The sequence below is a fragment of the Cervus elaphus genome, chromosome 18 (genome assembly GCF_910594005.1).
Source record: "Cervus elaphus chromosome 18, mCerEla1.1, whole genome shotgun sequence".
NCBI classification, from domain to species: domain Eukaryota; kingdom Metazoa; phylum Chordata; class Mammalia; order Artiodactyla; family Cervidae; genus Cervus; species Cervus elaphus.
This window is the reverse complement of record NC_057832.1, coordinates 46535387-46560631: the sequence shown is the minus strand read 5'-3', so window position 1 is coordinate 46560631 and position 25245 is coordinate 46535387. Positions and strand designations below refer to the sequence as shown.

The following is a 25245-nucleotide window of genomic DNA, read 5'->3' as shown; positions in this document are numbered from 1 at the left end:
TTCAATACTTATTCTACCATATGTGACTATTAGTTATATTCACTGAAATCAGCCTACAGTTGACACTTGGGAGATTTAAAGATTAGAACAAAATGTTCAATCTCATTAATCATAAAATAATACACACTTTTCTCATTTTGTCTTTTTTTTCCTTTGTATTTCTACATGGAGGTACACTTTTCTGCTTCCTGCCCCCACCCCCCCCGCCCCCGCCAAATTTTCTAATGAAATAGTCCTCATTGAAATTTAGGATTAGGCACCAGGAGTGTCATGGCCTCCTAAAGTCTGCAAACACACAGTTAACATCAACTCAGCCATCGTCTTCTAACTGAAAAGAAGCACTCTTACCGTGTAGCCCTCGGTATACTGAAAAGGAGCCCTGGGACTTTCGTCTGCTGTTGGACTCAGAGGCTTGGGGTCAGACATGGAGCGCTGCATCATCTTGGCTGTCTTAGGACTTGCTGGGGGAACTTTAGCCATATCTGGATGCAGTACTTTCTGTGGACTTATATCATCAGGGAGGGGTTTCTCGTAAGGTACAAAGGCTGATTCTAAGGCTTTGCCTGGTGAAAGTGGTGAGATGGGAGAATAAAGGACTTTTGGAGATTTGGGTGGGGAAGGAGCCAGCTGTAGTGTGGAATCTGCCCGGAGGTGAGATGAATAACCAATTTCTAAAGGTGTTGGGCGTTTCTTGTCTTTGGGTGGAGAGGTGGCACTCAGATATTGAGGACTTTGTGTGTCTGAATCTGCTTCTGTTTGACATCCTAAACTGCCCCCTTTGTAAGTCTTTTCAGGTGCTGAAATGTGTTTAATTATTTCTACCTTGGCATCCACGCGTGCCCGTATCGAAGGTGTTCTTATGGTTCCGACTGGTTCAGTTTGCACAGATATCTCTGCTACTGTTTGAACGGCTATGCTGGAGACTTTGGAAGGGGGTTTGGCCTTGTCCGCCTCTGCAGGGCTGTCGCCGTATTTCCCTACGCGAGCCTTCCTCCTAGATCTAGTAGGCATGTCCCATTCATCCTGATCTTCGTCATCCGTTTGGACACTTGTATCGACACTCTTTTTAGTTCTCCTTCTCCTACTCACGTAACTCCGATCTGCTGAATCTTCATCGTCAGTCTGTACCCCACTGTCCACTATCTTTTTAAAGCAGCGGGGGTCATCTGCCAGATTTTCCCCCATCTCGTCGTACTGGCCACGGACTTTAGCTCCAGAACTTCTCTTCTTGGGTTGTTTCTCCTCTTTGACAATTACATCTGTCAGAGGTATTTCTGAAACAGTACTCAGAATGCCAGGTGGGGCAATGTACTGAGTCACCCCATCAGACTGAACCGTGTACCATCCCTGGCTCTGTGGTATTTCAATCGCCACCACAGCTGAGGCTGTGGTGGTTGCATCTTCGGTTGCCCAGAACTGACCACCTTCTGGGGCAACATACTGACCTTCCAGGATGGCCTGCTCTGCAGTGGTCTGTGGAGAGGCAGTTCCGGAAGGGTCATAGTTATACTGGTAGACCTGGCGGATCTTCTGCTCCTCCAGCTGCTGGTGAAGCTGTTGCTGCAGCTGCTGGATCTGTTCCAGCTGCAACTGTTGTTGCGCTAACGTCTCCTGCCTCATCATGAACTGGGCTTGCCGCTCCTCTTCTTGCTGATAGAGGAGGTGCTGCTTCATTGACTGCAGCTCCTCCAGCTTCTTTTGAACCATGATCTTTTCCTGTTCTCGGAACCTTTGAATCTCTTGCCGTTCCCACTCCAACTCCTCAGCAAAACGCTGTTGCTTGATCTTTTCCAGTTCCAAGAGCTCACGCTCCAAATCTAGCTGCTGTTGTTGCTTATCTTCCTCGGGGATGATCAAAAGCGCACTTTCCTCTCCCACCACTTCAGGAAATACTTCAGACGCTGTGGTCAGGGTCGGAACCGAGTCCATTGTCTCAGCCGTGAGAGTCTCCATAGTGATAGTCTGCAAACTGGCACTGATATCAATACCAGTGACTTCAATGTCTGTTTCGGATGCACCAGTTGTTAGGAAATAGGATCTAGGCATGGGCTGACTTTGGTGCAGGGCGGATAAGGAAGTCACGGCGTCATTTGTGTGCACACCAGACAAATCCCTCATGGTGGTGCTGAAAATGGAGCCAGGCTGTGTGGTGATAGCAAACGTGGAAGGAATTGGAGTTGCTACTGAAGAATAGACAACCCCATTAGATGACCTCAAAACGCTCCCCACACCATACTGGGGTCCTGGAGGTGGAGTCATTCTTGCTGTGGAATACTGCGGGGTACTAATCCCAACTCCTGAAATGACTTGTCGAGTTTCTGGATATGGACCTGTAGTCTTGCTTGAATAATCCATTACCTCACCTGAAATACAGGGGAGAGTTATAGTCCAGTTCCTAGAATGAATGATGCTTTTGGGGTTGGAAAGCCCTCTCAGTCTTGAAGAACATAATGAACAGGACTGCATGCAAATCCACAGGTTATTAACCTACTCAGGTGCAGAATAAAAGCAATGTTGAACATGCAGGCACATGCAGGCGACTTTGGGTGGAACAAACTTTTTTAAAAAAATGGAGAAACAAAAGTGCACATGTACTCCAAAATATATTGCCAAAACATCCAAAGAAAGATAAAAAAATAACAAAATTGAAAATAAGACCACATTGTCATCCTGAAATGAGATGAGGAACACCATGATATTTCAAGGAAAGGTCTGTTGCTACATCATACTGACCTGTAGTAACTCTCCCTGAAGTAAGATCTACTGCTGCATCAGTTCCTCCAGAATAATCAAAAGCGTTCTTACTTTTATAGAAAAAATGTCCAGCTTCTGCTAAATTAGTGTCAGACATGGAAGGCTTCATTCCCCCAATCCCTCTATAACCATATGGCCCTGATCGATCATATTGATAGTGATCATCCCTGTAACCAAAACGATCCTCAGGAAGAGTGGTTGCAGGCTGCCGTGCCGTGCAGCTTCTTCCGAAGGGCAACTTATAAACCATGTCACAGCACACGGCTCTGCTTCCCGCAGTCAGATCAACAGGTTTTTCATCATCTTCTATTATCTTAGTCACCACATTTGAAGAAGCGTCATCCATGGTTACAACAGTTCTATGAGCTTTGGATGTACTGAGATCCACCACTTCCCCGTCAGTGATGCTCTGGGATGTGGAGCTATCCGTCCATCCATTTGTGACACCAACAGGAGGTGCAGTAACAGGTTTTGTAGGAGCTGATGTCACGGCATGTGCAGAAGTACTTAAATTTATTGGTGCTTCCTCCCTCATTGTAGGAAAGATCTGGCCACTTGGCACTCTGTATGGTGGCTCCACATGCTTTGATGTAGTAAGCTGGAGTGGTGCTGCTGTTGCAAGTTCTAGACCCGCTAGGCTTTCTGTGCCTGTGGTGTGACCTGCAGTAGCTGTGCATGTGGCAACAGTCACTGTCTCGGTGACCAGGGGTATAGGAGTCACTCCTGATGAAGTTGCGCTGAGATTTATAATTGAGGGCTGGACAGCACTAATTTGTCTCCCATACATTTCACTTGTTGTGGTCTGCCTCTTCACATCCGCTGCAGAGGCAGAAAGATCCATACATTTTTCAGTTACTTTAACATCTACTTTGGGTACCGTACGCAGATCAATGGCATCACCAACAAGTTGCAACTGGACATCTTCTTTATGCTGCTGCTTCTCTAAACGGAGGTGATCTAGAGCAAGAGGCTCTGGAGGAAAGGATATAGAGACACTGCTGAGACCAACACTAGGGACTGTACTTCTTGCTGTTGGAACCTCAGCCTTGGAAACTTCAGTTGGGTGAAACTGTGTAACTGAAGCTGAAGTTGCTTGAAATGAAGACAGTGTTGTGACTGGGATAGCAGCAAATGTCTCCAAAGCTCTGGAGATGTACAGGCTCTGTTGTGAAGAAGTTGATATTTCTGCAGCTGTCATAGGAGGAACTACAGAAAATACTGGTTCGATGGAAATCAGATCTTTGGGGGGTGATCCCAATGGCCAACTGGTAATAGCTTGACTAGGTGAAGAATCTGTTGGAGTGCCAGGTTCAGATGGCAATGTGATAACCACATAAGTTTCCATAAGAGACTTGGAAAATCTTGGCGAGGACTTGTTAGAGTGAGGGGAAAGTGGAGAGGTAGGGGAAGGCAATTTATAGTCTGCTGATGTCACTAAATTTAATGTCATACTTGTAGTTAAAGGTAGACCTGTTGGTTTGGGGTATGTATCTGTTGGTTTTGGGGTAGTGACTGGAGGTTGAGGAACTGCTGGTTTAGGAGCAAGTGGAGGTTTGCTTGGCTCGGGTCTATGTGTAAATACAAGTCCAGATGGAATTAAAGATGGCTTAGGAGGAACAGGAGGAGGTGCAGTGGTATATATTTTTGTCATAGGTAACCCATTACTTCTGGGAGCAGATGTGGTCTCCACTGCAGGAACAGAATCTACTAGAGATGTAGCTGCAGTAGCTGCAGTCACTGGAGCTGTAACCGCTAACTTTTTTTTAGGATGAATAGTTGGTTTAGGTGAGGTAGGAGGAGGAAGAGGTGGGGGGGGAGGCGGAGGGGGAGGAGGTGGAGGAGGGGGAGGGGGCGGGGGCGGGGGCGGGGGCTGGGCTGATGTGTCCAAAGAAGAACTTCGAAGGAATGGACGAGTTTTAGTTGGAAGAGAGAAAATGGGAGGAGTGCCAGATGGTAGCTGAGATGTGGGTTTTGCTTGACCCAAAACCTCTTCAGGTAAAAAGCATGTCGTTGAAACCTGCTCCTTCATTTGAAGGGTTTTTACGGAAGAAGGTGTCTGATCAAACACAGTGTCAGGTAAGCTAATTTCTGTCAGTTCAGCCTCAGACTCCTTCCTAGTATCTCTATAAGCTTCCAAAACTTCCAGAATAAGTCCATCCCCTGTTTCCTTTCTGGCCTTCTTTGCTGCATCTTTTTCAGATATAGATAAGTCAGTAGAAACAGTGTCAGCAATTAGCCCCTCGAGTTTAGTTCCTACAGATTCTATGAGAGAAGGTTTTATATCAGATAAGGAAAGCACAATGTGATCTGTACTAGTTCTACCATCCTGTATGGTTGTCTGATCTAAAGGTATACTTATGTCTTCTGGATAGTCTATAACGCTGCCTGGGAAATATGTTGATGAAGAAATTTCCTCAGCATCTTCAAATTTAGCTACAATGTCCACTGGCTCCGTATAAACTGTGGTCATGCTATCCAGGGTAGTAATGGGTGAGGAGCTATCTGTGGTACAAACTGAAGAAACAGATGATGTGAGAGAGGGTGTGTCAGAGGGTGGGACTGATGTAGCACTTTCTGAAGGTTCAGAATAGGTCAAAATCAGTGATTCATGAGCAATTATCTCTTGAATTTCTCTTGTATAATCAGTCACATATTCATCCTCAATTTCTTCTGTTGAAAAATGTTGGGTTATTTTAACATCTGGGATGGAGAGTGTTGTGCTGCTGGTTGAATCTGTAAGAGATGCTCCCGAGAGAACACTTGATGTCAAAGATGCATCAGGCACCCTATCAAAGTCCACAGTGGACTCTGTCATATCGTCTCTGATGAGGGGCTGGGTTGGACTAGATCCAGGTGTTAACTGCATCTGTTGCCTTTTCATGAGTTCTTCATAGGCAGCATCAGCATCTAATAATTTTTTTTCCTCACTGGTAGAAGTCACCATACTACCCAGATCAACAATCTCATGGCTTTCTGGGATGATAAAAGAACTTGAAACGATGTCTTCTTGAGGCAAAACAGCATGTAAATTTTCTAACTCATAAAACTCTTTCTGGAGGTCTGTAATTTTCTGCATGGGATCTTCATAAATCTGTTCTGGAAGTCTCATTTTTTGCTCTCTCCCTCTCTGCTGCAAAAATCCATTTTCTTCTTCTTGCCTCGTGAGCAGACTGCTGTCGACTGAACCATTGTATGTGTCTTCTACTAAAGATTCATAAATATAATCTTCTATTAGCATCCCCCCATACAAAGGCTCTTTTTCAAACATTTCGTCTCGTTCATTTGCAGCTGGAAAAGCTTTATATTTCTGGGTTTTATGCATCATTTCTTCATACATCTCCTCAGCACTTTTTAACGCCTTTTGGCCACCTTCTTTCTGCATAAGAGATTGCTCATCTGTCGGTGAGTATAAAGACACAGCTGTGGGCAATTTATAAACTTTTTGTACTTCGATTATTTTTTCTGGGCTTATTTCAAAGCCTTCTGGGTCTGACTCTATGCTAGGTGAATATTCAGAACACGAAGATCGATGGAGCTCCTCCATTTCTGCAGCCTGGCGTAATTCTTCTGTTGGAGATGCGTCTTCGATGGGAGAGAGATTACTGGGTGGTGTCTTTGGTCTTTCCCTCCTTCTCTGAGCTCGAAGTTCATCTTTGTCTTTCTTTGATTTCTTACTAGAACTCTTTCTTTGCTGCTGTTCTAATTCCCGTTGCTTTTCTTGCTCCTTCAATAATTCTTCTTCTTCTCTTAATTCTTCTTCCTCTGAAGAATCTTCAATGGTAGGTAAAAGAGGGCCATGTGATCTATGTCGAGCTTTGCGTTGCTGTTTGCTCTCTCCTTTTTTGTGACTTGGACTACTATCACTGTCTTCGTCCAGAGAAGAAACGGATGTAGGGGATGTGCCAGGAGTGAAGCTGGACGCATGAAGACTAGAAGATCCTTCCCCCCTTGATCGATCTTCCGGAGAGTCTGTCAGGCTTTCCATTTCTAATTCTGGCTCGTCATCAAAATACAAAGCTGTTTTTTTCTGTGATGACTCTGTAGAATATTTATCTGCTATCGTGCTGTTGAGTTCAATTGTTTTAAATCGACGGAGTCCTCCTCCTCCGGCAACTACAAGTTCTTCACTCTCCTGACTTTTAGTTTCTCTGTATTTAAGCTCAGGACTTTCATCAAAGGTCTCATCATCTTCATCATGCCAGGAATGGCGTCTTCCTGCATCGTCATCAAAGCTTGCACTACTTTTTCGCGTCAGTCGCCTGTGTTTCCCTCCTGGTCCTTTCCCCTTCCCTCTGGTTTCTTCCTTCTTCTGGCTCTCTATACTACTGCTAATCTCTTTCAGCTGGTTCCTAATGAACTCATCGTCTTCAGAATCTGAAGCGTCTTCATCAGCACTCATTTCTATGATCTGCTTTCGAATGAAGTCCTCCTCTTCCCCTGATCCTTGGCTGTCTTCCTGTTTATACTCATCACTGCTCGAAGAACCAACACTGGCCCTCCCTTTTCTCTGTGGAACAGGTGAGTTTTCGCTTTCACTACTGTCTTCAATTGAATCATAAGGCTGTCTCCTTGTAGCCAACTCGTCAACAAATTCAGGCTTTTCTTGGTCCTTTCTGGAAGGAAGGTCTTGTTGGCTCTCTTTTTTAAAAGTGTCTCCTTCTTGACTCTCTTTGAGCTCCTCTTCTGGAACTGTAGATTCCAGTTTTTCCTCTAAACTCTGAGTTTTCTGCTGGTCCTTAGGCTGCTCAGGAGAAACATCATGGGGCTGTGTTTTCTTTTCTGACTTTTCTTCAACAAGTGTACTTGCCTGAGCTTCTAAAATAGATAGGACTGTACTTTCTAACTTAGCCAAATCTGAGGGGCTGGAAGGGCTGCTTTCTTGTGAAAAGGAATCCTTTTTGAGTCCCTTGAGCAAATCCTTTTCATCACCAGGAATAAGACTTGGAATTTCACCAAGTGAACTTGATATTCCATCAGAAGAATATCCTGTGTCACTAAGACCTTGTGGGCTTTTCGGTTGCTGAGAACTTGAAGTTTCTGATTTGTCTTCTTCCTTTTCCTAGCAGGGAGGAAAAGATACAGGAAAACTTAACATGGGTAAACTGGTAACACAGCCTCCCCATTACTCTCAAATAACTATTACTGAGGAGAAATTATAGGAATTTTTCAACTATATAATAGTATTTTAAAAAATATATCAGCATAAAAAATAAAAATAGTTGATATATATTAAGATTAGTTTTCATTTAATTAAGTTTAATCAAATGTCAGTTCTCAAGCACAACTGATTTTATTTCATTGATGTATCATTTTATATCTAAAAACCATTTTCCTTCAAAAATATGATTATCTTTCTCAGTACATTTACTTTGGGTAAGAAGTCAAATGGTCAAAGAAAATCTTTAGTAAGTTTCTCTTAACATTATTAATACTTTTGGATTATTAGGATAGGCAAACAAAGAATCAGAGAATGGCCTTTGTACTTGGCTATAAACTGTATGGGAAAATAGGCAGGTAACATGACCATAATAATATTCATCTCACCTACTGCAAAGGATTCTTTTTTTTTTTTTGAGAGAGAGAGGTCAAACAAGGCATTGCCTTTTAAAGACACTCTGAAAGACGTAAAATGCTATATTTCACTTAGTATGATTGTTAATCTCTATATCACTATTGCTAATCTCTATATCACAATTGTTAAGCTCTGTATCACTTGAAATGAATGTTTAGAAATTGTAAAATTTGAAAAAGCTATGTGATCATTGGTCTCACTGAAAGCTTCAGCTAAAGAGAAGTATCTAGCTGTTATTTTTCTAGAGTTATTAGATCACGTCTTCAGCATCCCATCTCAAAGAAATTTAATAAATATCATTTATAAATATCTACAGACTTGAAAATACTTGAAATTTTACCTTCCTTCGCCTTACCCTACTCATTTTACATTCATTTCCATTTCAATATCTGTCTTTATGGATAAAGATGTATCTTGAGCACATTATAGGGTAAAATATTTTTGAAGAATTTAAAACATGACGATTAAAAAAGACAGTCTGATACATTCTTCACAACATGTAAGCAAAAAACAATGCCTGCCCTTTGGATTACTACAAATTAACTTCCCTGGACCATTTTTTATGTCTTTCTAGAAAAAGAATACTTATCTGCCATTGTGAGATCATAGTAGTTGGGCTGACAAGCACCCAACTACCTGGTTCATTTCTCTTAAGAGCTATAAATTGAAGAGGTAATCACAGGTGAAGCAGTGTTCTCAGAAACTTTCTAGATGGTTTTTCTAGGGATCTCCACTGTGACTGCTCACATCTCACACAATACCAGAGCACAACATTTTGAGTCCAGTATGCTTTCTACATCTTTACTTTCCTATATTTCCACCTTTCACTAAATACCATAACCACAGGGGTGGGGACCTAAGCTCCTTGTGAAAAAAAAGTTAAGAAAATGATCCTTCATAATAAAATTTTGATGGTGTAATTTGTGTTCTTTATTGTGAGTCTGCACATATTACAATACATAACAATGTAATAAAAGTATACATATAAGGAGGAAATGCAACTATGGTTATATATAACAATTTATTGAGTATAATGAATAAATTTTAATTTTATACAATGAATTCTGAAGGCTCTATTGGCATTTTACAAAAATAAGATTTGGATCAGACATACACAACATAACAAAGGAAATTAAGATACACAGACAGAAGACTCAAATGCATAAATATCAAAATCCCTACCCTACAATCCCCCTTATATGCTCTTCTGGATGTGTTCATGCTTTCCTTTTTTTTCTCAGTGTTATGTTCTAAACTTCTCCCTCCTGGTTTCTTTCCTCTATACTCCTCATGAGATTCAATCATCATTTACCTATGATGATGCGATGATGATTTTTCACCTAAATGACTTCCTCTCCATATTATAAGGTGGAACAGGTCTGCAAAGATGTTGTTCTACAGGACTGTGGGTCTAAGATAAAGTGTCTGGAGTGTTTAATAAGGAAATCAAGTTAACTGATCAAAGGGCATTTGGCTGAATTGTTTAGCAGGAACAATTGGTCATGTACTTATACCATCATCACTGAAAAAACTCACAGTGTCAATTTCTCTCATACGACTAGCGTAAGTGTAAACTCCCTGGCAGCGGTGAGTGACCTTCTGCTCCATTACTATTAGTGGACTATCAGATCACACACCAACTAACCCCTTTGCCTCTTTAAGAAACCTGTACATTCCTCTTTTCATCTGGGCTACTAAAACAATAAAAAAGTTGTTCTTCACATACAGAGATCAGCATAATGAGGTGCTTATCTCTCTATCCACTTATCCTTTCTGTGGCTATTCACTCTTGTTTGTGAGATATCTGGGTTAAAGTTCTAGTGCAATTTGTATCCATGCAGGTTAACCGGTCAATTATAGATTTAACACCACAAACTCTTGCTTTATGAGTATATTTCTTAAGGAGGGAATAATTTGATCAAAAAAGAAAGAGTATCCAGTACTAAGAGAAGAATATACAGCATAGTGTGTAAGTTTGGTCTGATTTTCTCTAACTATTTAAACTTCAAATTAATATTTGAAGTACTGTAACTCCAGAAGACTGTGATGAAAGGAGTCATGCAATGGAGGCTTATTTTCTTTCAAAGTTCTAATTCCCTAGGACTAAAAAATTGGGAGTTTTCCTTTAGTTGCTTCAAACACGTGTGGCTGTATACTTTCTACTGAGAAGAACATTAAGCTATTTAGTAACATATTAAGATTTAATAAAATAAATAGATTCAAATGATTCTAAAGTATATGCATAGGTTACATATATAACACATATATACATATGTGTTTAAATATCACTGAGTTCTCTTATTTACTCATTATTTTTGTCACTTGAATTGATAGGAGTTGGAATTATGCATTTAATTTATTACATGCAATGCAAACACAATCCAGAATGACCTCTAAAATTATTACATAAGAATAAAATTCCAGGTATAGTCCCTTTAAAGTCCTCAATCTTAGATTGAGGAAGTGAGTGGGAAGTTAAGTGTTCATAATTTCAGCACACTTGTTAAAAGAAAATTGCAATGTTATTTTTCAGTTCCCTGAGGAACACATTTTCACTGTATTTTTCTAAGTACATTTAGCATTAGACTCTATTTCACTGACTTTTATTTTTTTGTATATGTTGCACTTTTTCTCCATTTATAGAATTCTGTACTTTATAGTCTTTGTATGTGAAACAACTATTCAAAATTTTAAGAAATGAAGATTCATATTTTCTTACTAACCCAAAGCAGAAAGTGCAGAATACTTTTCCTTTCAATATTCCATTGCCCTTTATTGACTTGAAGACTGGTCAGAGAGAGGCAGTGATGAATTAAGAATCACTTGAAACCTTCCCATGCCATCCTATCTTGAGGCCTTCTCTAGTATCAAGATATTTTTGTACTGCCAAACTTAGTTCTGCCTTTTTCAGAGATGTTAAACTCTAAGGCTTCCATGTTGAAGGCAAATGGAAGGTTTAAAAAAAAAAAAAACTTACTGGAGTTATGAACTGAATTCTTGGTTAAATATAAGACTGTACAAAGAAAGGAAGCAATATTAAGTTTTTGCTTAATGTCCTCCAAGTTATTTAAGTTTAACTGGCCAAAGGAAAACAACAGATGAATAACCTTTAATCAGTTATACAATGTTTGGTCAAAATGGATTTCTAGTCTGAATATTCTGAACAGTGTAAACAGATTAACTCCACAAATTTACTGGACTTGGAGAGAAAATTGGATAGTCCCACATACATGGGAATCCTTTTCACTGCAGAAAACCTCATCATTTTCTCTCCTATACAATTATGCTGAATTTATATACCATGGCTATACATAAATACTAACTACTGTGTCATTTTAACTAGAAATAAAAGTTTATGCTAAAGGATGTTCAAATTTTGTCTTTTTTTAAATCAAGAGAGTGGTAAGTTTTCAATGTAATATATCAAATGCAGACAAGCAGTATTCTGTTTCAGTGTAACATATAATTTTTAAATATTAAACTAAAAAAACAAAGAAGAATGCACCTTTAAAGGTATTTATTATATTTCAGGATACATTTTAATTCCATTTGACTGACACATTTTAAAAGACAGGAATGAGTGGAGAGACAAAATGATGTGGCAATAAAGAAATGCAAACAACGTACTATAACAACATGAATGACGCACATGACAAATGAATAAATAAAATAATGTCAACATATCAACAAAGTAAAAAAATATACAAAGTGCCTGGGATTAGAGTGGGAATTGCTAAGGGAGTTGAATAATTATATTAATGAAAAGGCAGTGTGCTAGAAGTGTCATGGGGAGGCAGCATTATGTATAGTATTTAGGAGCCCAGCCTTTATAAGCAGAAGTGGACTATAATCTTAGCTTTGCTGCTTCTCAGCCTTGTGATCTTGGGCATAACAAATTTAGTTTCCTCCTCTTTAAAACAGATAAAATATTTAACTCATCAATAGTTATGTGCTCTAAGTGATAAGGCACCTAACACAGTGCTCAGAACATAGTGAGGGATAAATTGACTATTATTATGATTTAAAATAAAAAGCAATTTAAAAGTAATCATTATAGAGTGTTTGAACAGTAGAAGTGACTGCCATAAGGGAGAGGTCCGGGTGGGATTTTTCTGATAGGAAAACAGCACTAGCACACAGAGATAAACTGAATTCAGGTTCAGAAGGAAGATGGCACAAGCCACCTTTGGGATTCACACAAAGGCATTCTTGGCTGGTTTTCTACCTCTCATTAATGGGGGAATACTAGGTTGCTTGCAAGTTATCGTGAAGCCATAGTCCAGAGGGCTGGGAAAGCCAACTTAAGTATTTAGGGAGAAGTTCTCAGTCGAGGCCAGGTATGCAAAATGTAAATACTTTTAGGAAATAAATATGTAGAATTTTTAGTGTCTTTTTAAATCCCAAATAGAAATCAAATTTTACAGATTTTAATAAATAGATTGACACCAGCATCCTTTGATTTCTCATATGTTCTCTGAAGAATCCTGGGAGAAAACTGGGAGTTATACTGTAAAAATTCATAGCAAGGCAGTTACTTTATTTGCTCACCTTTAAATTGAAGCTTATGGTTCAGTTGTGGTTTCTATTACCTAATTTCAAGCAAACCAACGTTCCTGTAATAGGTAAGTGGTAGACAAGATATTCTCACAAAAAATCATGTGTTAAAGATAATGTTAATAACGTTAGAAACACACAAGCATATTTATGAAGAAGCTGACACTCTTCATAATGTTATCAGTTTTTCATCAGCAACATGTCAAGGTAAAAGCTGTGATGATCAAGTTAAATCAGACCTGACACACAGTTAGTAAAAAATGTGCCATAACTAGGAAAACTATTTGATATCTATATTGCATATGTTATTGCTATTAACAAACCTTGCTTGAACACATCATGTGCTGGCTAATTATAGCAAGAGATACTATAACACTATCACAGACTTCTAGTATTTTTGGCAGATAAACATTCCAGTACTTAACAAATACTCAACAAGTTGAAATAAACACTTAAGATCTCCTTTTGAGCTGCTGTCTTATTGAATAAGAAAAGACAAAAAAAAATCATGTAACACTTGGGGAAACTTGGTTTTTCTGCCATGGAAATATGGCTGAAGTAATACGTAGAAAATAATATGGTGACAAATCAAACTGCATTTCTTTGTTAACCAGTATCATTGCAAAGGAGAAAGAAATAACTGTGTGTGGAAGGTTTGGGGAAAATCATTAGGACAAAGTAAATAGCAAAGGGTTTGGCAGTAAAATCAAAGTGCAGATGTTTCTAACATGCTCAGTTTATAATGTTCATTATTTTTGTTTCAATAGTAAAATATTACTACTGTGAGTTACTAAGAGGTTCAATACTGAGTGATTCGTTTTAAAAGGTGTATCTATATTAATGAAAAAACTGTATGTCAAATTCTGAGGCGTGGTTCTTTTGATTGGAGTTATTATTATTATTAATTTATTTTAATTGGAGGATAATTGCTTTACAACGTTGTGTTGGTTTCTGCCATAAATCAACATGAGTCAGCCATAGCTATACACATGTCCTCTCTATCTTGAACTCCCCTCTCACCTCCCACTCCATCCCAGCCCTCTAGGTTGTCACAGAGAACTGGGTTGTCACATAGCAAATTTCCACCGGTTATCTATTTTACACATAGTAATGTATGTTTCAATGCTACTCTAGAATTATTTTTAAGTTCAGGATAGGGGACACATGTACACCCATGGCTGATTCATGTGAATGTATGGCAAAAACCACTACAATACTGTAAAGTAATTAGCCTCCAATTAAAATAAATAAATAAATTTACAAAAAAAAAAGGATAAGGTTACAGAGAGAGCAGTACATACAAAATTCATTTACTGCATCTTTTACAAGTAAGACAGTATTGCAGAGTACCTCAGGATTTTACAGATGTGGACATATTGTAATGAGACCTTTATATTTTGAATAATATCTTTAATATTTTGTACTTAGATAAAGAATAACTAAGAATTTATTTTATCCATAGAGGTTTGCTGATTACCTCATGAGAAATTAATTTAAAAAGTTGTAGATTGTGAAGATTTAATTTTTTTTTTTTTTTTACAAAAGTAGAAGAACCCCATAGTGGTTGAACGTTTTGGTGATGACAAATGGTGATTAGTAATATGCTACATATTATATATTTAGGAATAAAGTAAACTCTGATTATCAGTATGATAACTAGAAAGTATATGGGGGAAAAAAATAAACACAAGCTGTCTCTTCAAGAGAATTATGATGTGTACACAATCCTTTGAAGATAGATAACTGGAAAACATCATGTGATTATGCTAGATAAAATGACATATCATTTGCCTTTTCAAACAAACTTTAGACAGAATAATTTAATCTGTTTAAAACTTTGAAGATAAAGAACTCCAGTGGGTTTTCTACCCGTTTGCTAAAAAAAAAATTTTAAAACACCACATTTTGTGATAACAGGAATCAATGACTGGTATCAAGTTAAGTTAACATTTATTTATGGAAATTCCAGAACTTTAAAAAGTAGTTTTCAATTCCAAACCTAGAAAACAGGTAGCAAGATTTGGAAAGTACTGTCTTTAATACATTTCTTTCACTTCTGATATATTCTGTGGACTATCTTTTTTATTTTAGAGAGTCATTAAGACTAAATGTCAAAATATCAAAATAAACAATTAGAAGCTGAATTTCAAAGAACTCTTATTAAAACATTTTACAAGATTTTCAAAGATCAAAGCACAGTCAACATTCTCTAAAATATTATTATTAATTATACTTCACTATGATCAAGTGTATCTATATTTAAATAAACATAATAAAAATGTTGATTTAGCTTATTTCACTGATTTTTTATATTTTTGTGAATATCTATATTGAAAATATAGTGCACAGGTTTAATTTAGAAATAAGTATACACAAACTGAGGTTGTTAAAGAAAGGTAGAGATGATTAAAAGTGATAAATTTGTAAAATAAAAAGTAGCATCAACAAAATATTTGCATAATTCTTATTTAAATTAAAACCAAATAGAGAATCATTAGAAATGTCTGAGTGACAGAGTTATACTGTCTGAACTCTGGAAAATAATTATTTGATAATTATATACTAGAGAAAGGAAAAATAGAAGGCCTATTGACTAGTAATTATATTCCTCAAATCACTGATAGAAGATTATGAAGGCCATAAGTAGGATATTGTCCTTAGGAATAGGAGCTAAAAGACAGAAGCATGATGTGGAGAGCCCAGTGTGTAAGAAGAAACCTCAGACTACGCTAAAGATTCGCGACTGGGAGACTAAAGACATGATGAATGATGAAGCCATTATCAGAAACAGAAACTGCTTCTACAGAGAGTTGGATGTGATTTGAACACACTCAGTTCCACTTTACAATGAGTTTCTGAAGTGAAATGATTTACTCAGCACTTGAAAATGCAGGCCCAACACTCAAGAGAGACAGATGGTACACAACAAGATTTAGGGGATAGGAAATAAATGTTCATGTGGCTCCCCTGAGAGGAAAGACAGAATTCAAAAAAAACCTCCTCACATAGAGATGGGAAAAGAGAAAGTCAGAGAGATAGTCAAAGTAGAACTCATAAAGCGTGATCAGAAAGACAAAAAGAGAACAAAAAGGGAAGAGTCATGAAAGCCAAGGACAGCTTCACAAAAAAAGAAACAGTATAAAGAATCTATTTCTGCAAAGAAGTTAGCTAGGAGAAGCAGTGGGTGAGGGTGGGGGGAGTTTGATCTAGCCATTGGAATGAGAATACACAGGCATCTGTTTTCTCTAGCTCTGATAAACTTATGAATTAATAACAAGGGAAGACCAGGATTTATTTTATGAGTGATGTCATATACCAGAGATGAATGAGTAACCATGTGTTAAAACTATAAACAAAACAACAACTAAACTGGGTTAGGATGGACTATTAACCCTTAAAAGTTTCCATTAAAGAAAACAAAAAAGAATATATAAAGAATAATACATATTCCAGATTATGCTTGGATTATAAATAAACCTTCAATATTAAACAAACTGAATAAAACTCTGAACAAAATACATTATATTGCATTCACACAATACTAAAATAACTTCAAAAGTTTCTTCTGAATTTTGGCTGTACTTTTAAAAAAAAAAATCACAATTATTTAATCATTTTATGGTTGAACACATCTTAAAAGATTTTCAAGTGAGAAGAAATTTGTTGAGTCTTGCTTAACCAAGTGGCTAAGTAAATAAAAATTTCAAAACAAACATTATTTCATGTAAAAGGGGGATACTGATTTCATGTTACTATTTTTTTCTGAATAGTACTGACTCCTTTTGAAAAACGCTACTAATTGAAAGCTTTTACTTACAAAATTACCATTAAGCATTTGGTATACACTTAGGTAGACATTAGTAAATTACAGGTGTAAAACTGCAAAATGAGGTAAGAAACATAACTTACTGTTTTTTCCTTTCCAGATTCCATCTGATCAGGCTTTGCCGTGCATGGTGCCTGGGGCTGTACTTTTATTTTTTGAGTCATCCCATCATCTTCTTTAGGCAAACGCCGAGGTGCGCTGGCTGGTAAATCTTCCGTCTCCATTGGCGGTTGTTTCTTTTCTTCCCCTGCCTCTGGAGGCACTCTGCCTTCAGGTTTTACTTCAGCAATTTGTACTTGAGCTTTAAGTAAGTCCTGTTTCTGTTCTTCCTCTAGAACCAATGATTTTGCTCCTGGGGCTAACTTTTTGTCTTCAAGAGCCGGCTTTTTGTCTTTAAGGGTTGGTTTTTTTTCTTCCAGAGGTGGCTTTTTTTCTTCAGGGCGTGGCTTTTTGTCTTCAGAAGGTGGCTTTTTGTCTTCAGGGGGTGACTTTTTTTCTTGAGGGGCTGAAGTTTTGTCTTTCTCTCCTTTCCTCTCCTCTCGGATTTGAGCTATGGTTTCCTTAGGGGGAATTTTTTCACCTGAAGGTGTTTCTTTTACCTTTTCTGAAATGGATTTTTCAGCTTCAGGTTTTTCTTCTTGTTCCTTCTTTTTCACTTTTCCTGGGGCAGGCATTGCCATTTCCTGAAATGGCTGTTCTGTAGGGGCAGGCATAGGAGAGGCTTTTGGTCCTGCCTGTGTTGGTGGCATTTTGCCCATGTCTCCCAGCTGTCCTGATATTGCTCTCTGGGTTTGGCAATTTAAACAAAGCCATTCCTGAATCTGTAAATAAAGTAAAATTAAAAGATTAACTGTATTATAATACATCTGTTTCAGTACCTTTACCAAGATGAGCACTTCACAATTTCTGGCTGCTTTTTTTATATACGGAGAAGGTAGGTCATTGTTTTTTGGATCAATAGAACTGACTTTTAAAAGAACATTGCAAAAAGACTGCCTGAAATCTAAATAGGAGGAATCCTTAGGGATTAGCATCTAATTGGCCTCATCATAAGAAGAAAATAAAAAATGTATCAAAGGTGTTTAGTTGCTAAGTCCTAACTGACTTTTTTGCAAGTCCATGGACTGTAGCCTTCTAGGCTCCATGGGATTTCCCAGGCAAGAATACTGGAGTGGAGTGCCATTTCCTTCTCCAGGGGATCTTCCCAACCCAGGGATCAAACCCAGGTCTCTTGCATTGCAGGCTGATTCTTTACCACTGAACCAGGGAAGCCCGCATCAAAGACAGATTGGGAAATGTCAATTTTTTGGTTAAAAAAAAAAAAAATCTGCGTTTGTTCTAAATACAAATATTTTTAAACCTCATACCTTCAAAATTAGTGTTCCTATCATAAATTTATTCAAAAACTATTAAATTACAGTAGTTTTCTTTTCACAGCCAATTAATAGTAAGTTTTTAAAGACTTAGCCTATAATCGCCCATCTTTTGTTTTGGATCAAATGTAACTCTATCTACCGGAGCAGAAGATGACAAGGCACATGTAGAAGTTTCACAAATCCCTTGAATATAATTCTCCATTTGATTTAAGATTAAAAAATAATGTTATTTTTTAATAATAATCACATTTGTTATGCAACTGTGTCAAGAAGCATTCACAAATTAAAACGGTTTGATACCTTTCCCCCAGTTTTCTCAATTGCTGACTAACAGTTCTTTACACTACTTCTGTTCCTAAGTGGAATCCATGGGCCACCTGAGCCAAATCTCCTGAAGTCCTTACTCATACAAATTTTAGTAACTATACCAGTATAATTTTAGCAGAAACCTGGGATAGGAGAAGGAGAATCCGCCTTTTAAATAACCTCTTGGTGAATTCTTTTGCAAACTAAAGACTGAGAACTATCCTCTAATAACACACATAAATGATCACATGGGAGAGAGATTGTTAGACCAATAATGTTGCAGAATTTCCTCCTTATTGATATATGGTGTGCTTTTTCTTACATTATACCTATTAAAAGGTAAGAAATTAAGGTGATACATGTAGCTTCTAACTGTTACCATTTAATGAATGCCTATCCTTTAAAGTACACAGTTGGGGAGTCATGCAAACAATATTGTGATTGTATGTTGTACTGTTTTCTGAGAGGCAATTTCAAATTGCTCTTCATATTGGATCATTCTTTCCAGTAGCATAACTTCAATTATTTAGAGACAAAAATCACTTATTGTCCTAGAATATTGTTAGACAACTAAGATTCATTTCTTCAGCTTTCAATTTCTTTAAAGAAACAAAAATGTTGCTTAATAATAATGGCTGTTTTGCAACTTGTAAGCCATTATAATCCTTACTTGATTATCTAAAACAGTAAGGACCTGAGTCAGTTATTTAATTTTAGACAAAATGCTTTCTATAGAACATTAGTATGTATTATGGGTCACTCTGTGTGTTATGATCATCCAGTACCAATTCTTTTCTTAATTTCAAGTCTAAGCAGCAATAAAGTGAGTTGTGGCTTCTCTATATAGTAACTTTATACAAAGTCTTAGGAAAGAAACTGATTTGATCCTTATGTCCAATTCTAAAAGTTCCAGCTATTGTCTTGAAGAGTTCCTAGAGGAGGTACTTCCATAACGTCAACAGAAAATCAATCTTAATCGGTGTTGTGGTTTTAAAAACCACTCCTTGGTGCGGTCACATCTTACAATACTTTCATTCAGAAACTTACATATTAAAAAACAAAAGCAGACACAAATAGCTGTGCCATTGTGCTGTTTTGTCATACGGATTCTAAAAGCCAAATGCAGGCGTGTGCTATGCATTCTTATCAGGGCAGGTCCAAATATAAATAAGTTAGTAAGTTTTTAACATTCCAGAAATAAATGTTTGGAAACTCTTATCAATGTTATAAAAGCACGACAACTTTATCTTAGTTTTAGGGACAAATTATTCTTACAAAGTTGACATCTCTTGCCAGTTATGTTAACAGCATGTGATACCAAAATGGTACACAGCTCTCATTAAAAGGAAAATCTGTTGAGAAAATAGAGTGATTATTTCAAGGTAGTATACTCATTATTTTCAAACATTTGAAAATTTAGGTAAGAGGATAAAGGGTTTCATCTATTTAATCTACTATGTCACATAAAACACTTCATTTTCCTGATTTAAAATGTTTGATAAACCTACAAGTAGTGATAACCCACCCCTACTAAAATCAAAGGCAAAGAGAAGGCAGTAGTACTAGTCTAAGAGAAAAATGACCTATGTCGAGAGCCTCATTGGCTGGTTCAAATCTCTGTTTTGCTCAAATTCCCATCCTGATTCAGTTAAACCTAGTATCTTTTTTGTTTTTTGGCCTGTTCGTGCAGCTTGTGAGGTCTTGTTCCCTGCCCAAGGCTTGAACTTGGGCCTTCTGCAGTGAAAGCACGGAATGCTAACCACTAGACTGTAAGGGAATTCCCTAAACCCAGTATCTTTAGTTGTTACTGTCTGTAATTAATTTTAACATGATATTGCTACACTTGGTCTCTTGGTTACATGATTGATTTGCATTTTGAAGAATATCATAAGGCCAAGCTCGTGTTTGTTTAACTTACACTTTGTCACCAAAATTAATTCAGAAACTGATGCTAGTATTATGTCAAATAATTATGACAACAGTATTCACTTACATATCTATTCTGTAGATATCCAGCCTATTTTTATCTATGGAGTACATATACCCTGGGGAAATTATATGTGCAAGGCTTATTCAATCATGAACTCACACTCAAGTAGAAGAAAGAAGATATGGATTAAATATAAGTATAATATGCAGGGGAAAAAACTAAGGAAGATGGAAAGGATACTATGGTTTAAAAGGATTATCTGATGAATTCATTTACAACATAAGGAATTTGATAAATTATAAATCACACAGAGTAATTTTTCACCAATTAGAAATGTTGAACATGTATGTCTCTTCTTTTTGCAGCCCTAGAACTCAGATTGTTTAGTTGCTAAGTTGTGTCACTCTTTGCGACCCCATGGACTATAGCTCACCAGGCTTCTCTATCCATGGGATTTCCCAGGCACGAATACTGGAGTGAGTTGCGATTTCCTTCTCCAGGTTGGGATCTTCCCAACCTGGGGATTGAACCCGTGTCTCCTGCAGTGGCAGGCGGATTCTTTACCTCTGAGCCACCAGGGAAGCCCTTAGAACCCAAATTAGAATAACAAAAAATTCAGCAAGCAGAGGAAGTTATAAATTCAATAAACGATTGAAAAGGAAAAAAAACACTATTAGTTGCATCAAAAATTATATATTTCTTTAAACATGTAAATTTAAATTTTGTTTATTAAAAGAAAAGATAGGAAAAGGCAGAGATTAGGGTAAAATCCAAACTAGAAATGAGAAAAGCAAAAGTGATCAAATTATGACAAAGAAGAAAATGAGTAAAAACTAATTTTCACAAGAAAATTCATTTAGGACAATACAGGTCATCATTATTCACATCATCATCAAATATAAACACAATTACTAGAAAATTTTTCTATAAAAAAAATTTGGAAAAATACAACCACATAAGGAATTGCAAAAATCTGTTTTTCACAATTATTATTTGTTTAGCTTTTTTTATCACAAATAATCCCAAAGACTTCTTTTAAATCATTGTATTCAGGAACCTAATTAATAAGTATTAATTTTCTGGGTTCAAAAATACATACCTACAATCTTAGTTTCTCAATAGCCACACATTATTAGACACAACATTATTTAATACTCATAATATTTCTAGTTCAATAGCAATCTGAAGAATTAAGCAAGATTTCTAAAATTATATTAAAATTCATAATATATCACTGCCACATATGACTTTCAATAGCTGAAAAGATTTTGCCAGACATAGAATTAACTCTTTCTATAACAGTTACAGTTCTGACACACATGACTAAATCATATTTTGCCTTAAGGTTAAATAATATTATGGTTTTATCTCTGAGCTATTTCCTTATAAAGACAGTGAGACAACCAGAAAATGTATATTATATATAATATGATGTATTGTATATTATATATGTGTATAAATTGAAGGTATTTTCTATTATATGACTGAGTTTATTAAATAGAAAAATGGAACAAATAGATCCTATGGAGGCTTTTTAAAAATATACTAGTCATTGTTATGGATGCTCTCAGACGATTTCCATTTGGAGTCCTGTGTTTTAAAAATATATTTTATTTTCAGTATACTGTAAGTATCTTCTAATGGCATAAATATAATGAAAGTTTATATTTCATCTATATTAGTATTAAATGTATTAGATCAGAAGAATGTATTTATATATATATCATTTATATATATTTATACTATGAAACCAATCACATTTTTTTAGTGCCTTAATGTTAATATCCAGGATATCAAAATTCACATCCAAATAGGAAGAATTCTGATATAAGTATATAAAAAATAGCTCCATGTTGATCACAATCTATTAAAATATATCCTTTTTGCCAACTAGTACACATTAATAAAATACATGTATTTTAACATCAAATCATCAGGGCTTCAAAACAACACTCTAAAAAACCATTTAATCTTAAGAGGAGAGTAGGAAATGAAGGCAGTTTTACCCAAAAAGGGGATGCTGCTGTGCTACTCAGCATTTTTCTATCAATAAGCAATTTGCTTTATATAACATTTCAGCTGTAACTATAGCAACAATACCATTAAGGAAAATCTCAGAACTTCAGGCTTGCCTATTTATTTTTCTAAGTATTTTTTCTGAAGCATGATAATAAGACCTGCAGCAGGTTGAAAGTCTGATGTTAGACTTTAAATGGTAGAGAAGTGATGGTCCCAAAATCTACATGAGCAATCATATTTGTGTCAGAGAAATCTTAATATTATCTTAATATGAATTTTTCATTAAAGAATCAACTAGATTGATTCAGAAACTCATAAACTTTTGTCAGTAGAAGTGTTTAAGTAGATCCTGGGTGACCCCACTTAAAATTCTGTAAAGGAAAACCAAGTAATCAAGGGGATTGCTACTATGATGCCATTGAGTTTCCTAGCTACCATGAAGCTTCTGAGTCAACAACAAAAGATTTACACATATTTTTGCTGGTCTGCTTATCTGCTTGTCATACAGAATGTTTTTTTTTTAAAAGCTGAGAAATAATTACACTGATAATTTGTTTAGAAGTCACTATTTTACTTACTGATAAATCGACAAATTGGTGAACAATGTCACCTGCAACTTGTCACTTTTTCTATGCCCCCTACAGTCTTGGCATTAGGGTGTTTTATCTATCCAAGGCCCACACACTCTTCAACTTGACATTCTAAAAATCAGACTTTTTGCTTATTAAATCTCTAATTTAGTTACTTTTGTTACTTTTAAAAGGGAAAATGATTGAGTTCATGGCGGATTCACTTTTTTTCCTTCAGCTTACACAATAAATTGTTCAGACTACAAAGTCAGGATATTAAAAACTTGTAATCATTTATAAGACTACATTTGCAAAAAAAAAAAAAAAGACTACATTTGCAAGTGTGTGCAATAATGTGTTTGTGATATTTCTATTACCTTGTCCCTCCAAAAAATGAATGGGATTACTTTTGTTCCTTTTATAATCATTGAAATAAGAGTAACTCATAGCCAATATATATAACTGACTGGCTGAGGCTCTTCCTCACTTACTTTATATGTAGATATAAGAATTTTCTCAGAATATATTAGAATATTAATATTGACATGAAAACTAAGAAAAAACCAAGTAGGTGATTTAAATATCAATTTTGAATGGAATTACTGATATGTAAGGTAGAAAATCAATAATGAAACCTAGTAGAATATTTGTACTATTAGGAACCTATATAAGGGTTAGCATTCTTAGGTCTAAATTGATCAGTGGTCATGTCCTTATCCATCTCTTCTTTTATGCTTATATCTGTAAGATCTGCCCCCCAATCCCATATCTAAACACATGAAGTCAATTTTACTCTTTTGCTGTAAATTTCTATATAATGTACATGTTTGTATAATGTAAAACTATATTAACAAACATTTCCATAAATAGCAAGATGCCAACTAAAATCATGTATACTATACCAGGGTTTAAAATTATAAAACAAAATTAGTGGGATTATAATTGCACACTTTGATTGACATTTTTCTGTGTCCATTTTTCTTTGAATAAAGCAGGACCATTTTTCTAGTCACCTTCTCACTACAATTAATAAGTATTTTCCTAAACTAAGAAAGTAATCTCTGAGTGTTTGTTTTAAATACCATTACATAAATAATATGTAAATGCACATGCATTAATTAAAATACTACTGAATAATTACAGTAACACAATGTTGACAGAACTTGTTGAGGGAAATCAGGGGCTTAGTTTCCTTTCAGAATATATGAAAATAAATATGTATTTTATACTAAATATAAAAGAACTAAACAGGGTTAATTTCCTTACAATGTTTTCCTTCCTTCTTTTTCTTTTCTATCCTTTTCTACCTCCCTCCCTTTCTTCCTCTCTTTTTTTCTAACTGGAGAGAGAGACAGAGAGAGAGAGAGAGTGACCTCACTAAAACTGTTTTTGACTAAGTTCGTTACCTGATTTGGGTTCAATCAGAAACATTAGTATACCTGATCACCTTCCAGTGTGATCAAGTATCCTAATAAAAGTGTATAAAAGACAACTCTAAGTACACAGCTGATTTCTCACTGGTAACCAATAATAAACTGAAGTTAAGAGTAATTATACATATTATGTTGATTTTAGCTAATTCAGCTCTAGAAAAAATGGAAGTCTCAAAGGTAAGACTTATCTGCAGATTCATGGCATTTCTATTTGTGATTCTAGTGTACTATACTTTAGGTTGATATTTATATGTTTAACATAGAAAATAAGCAATAGTTTAAATATTTATCATTTATATGGACACAAAATTTAGGTTTTTAATCAGTTCTTATCCCTCTGCTTTTATAGTTTATTTTATTATTTCCTATTACAAGAGGTGTTTTATTTACTTTGTATGTGTGAATAATTGCATCAAAGAAAAAATTACTTTTTAGTCTAACTTAGTCACTAGTCAGCCCTTCAGGAAATGTGTGACTGAATTTCAAAATAAGATTTATTTTGAAGATTTTTAATACACCTTGACACAGTCATTTTATGTCTGTTAAAATTACAAAGTTACACACATTTGGAAGACAGGTTATTTAAAGCATACGGTAGCTGAATAAAGGGAGGAGCCTGGTGGGCTGCAGTCTATGGGGTCACAGGGAGCCGGATGTGACAGTGACTTAGCACAGCTGAATAAAAATTTTCAAACATTTTACAGGATAAATAAAAAACCAACCCCAATTTTAAACATAAGCATCACTGTGAATATAATATTCAAAGACAGAGTAATCTCACAGACTAGGGAGCCTGAAATGGACAGGAATAGGTAGGACTTGTACCGGGGATAACAGAATGAATACAAGGTGATGGGTGTGAAACCCTCATTCGATACAATGCAGCAGAACAGGTGCAGTACTGGA

At 36.2% G+C, this 25245-nt stretch overlaps 1 protein-coding gene across 1 annotated transcript in view; it reads right to left on the bottom strand.

Annotated features, from left to right (window-relative positions):
* Positions 1–25245, bottom strand: part of PCLO (piccolo presynaptic cytomatrix protein) — a 374153-nt gene that overhangs the window by 160641 nt on the left and 188267 nt on the right. Inside the window, exons 4-6 of the mRNA XM_043873094.1 lie at positions 16790–17527; positions 2734–7813; positions 349–2363 (exon numbers count right to left, since the gene is read on the bottom strand). Of these exons, the coding sequence (XP_043729029.1) occupies positions 349–2363; positions 2734–7813; positions 16790–17527 (7833 nt within the window). The remainder of the gene's footprint in view (positions 1–348; positions 2364–2733; positions 7814–16789; positions 17528–25245) is intronic.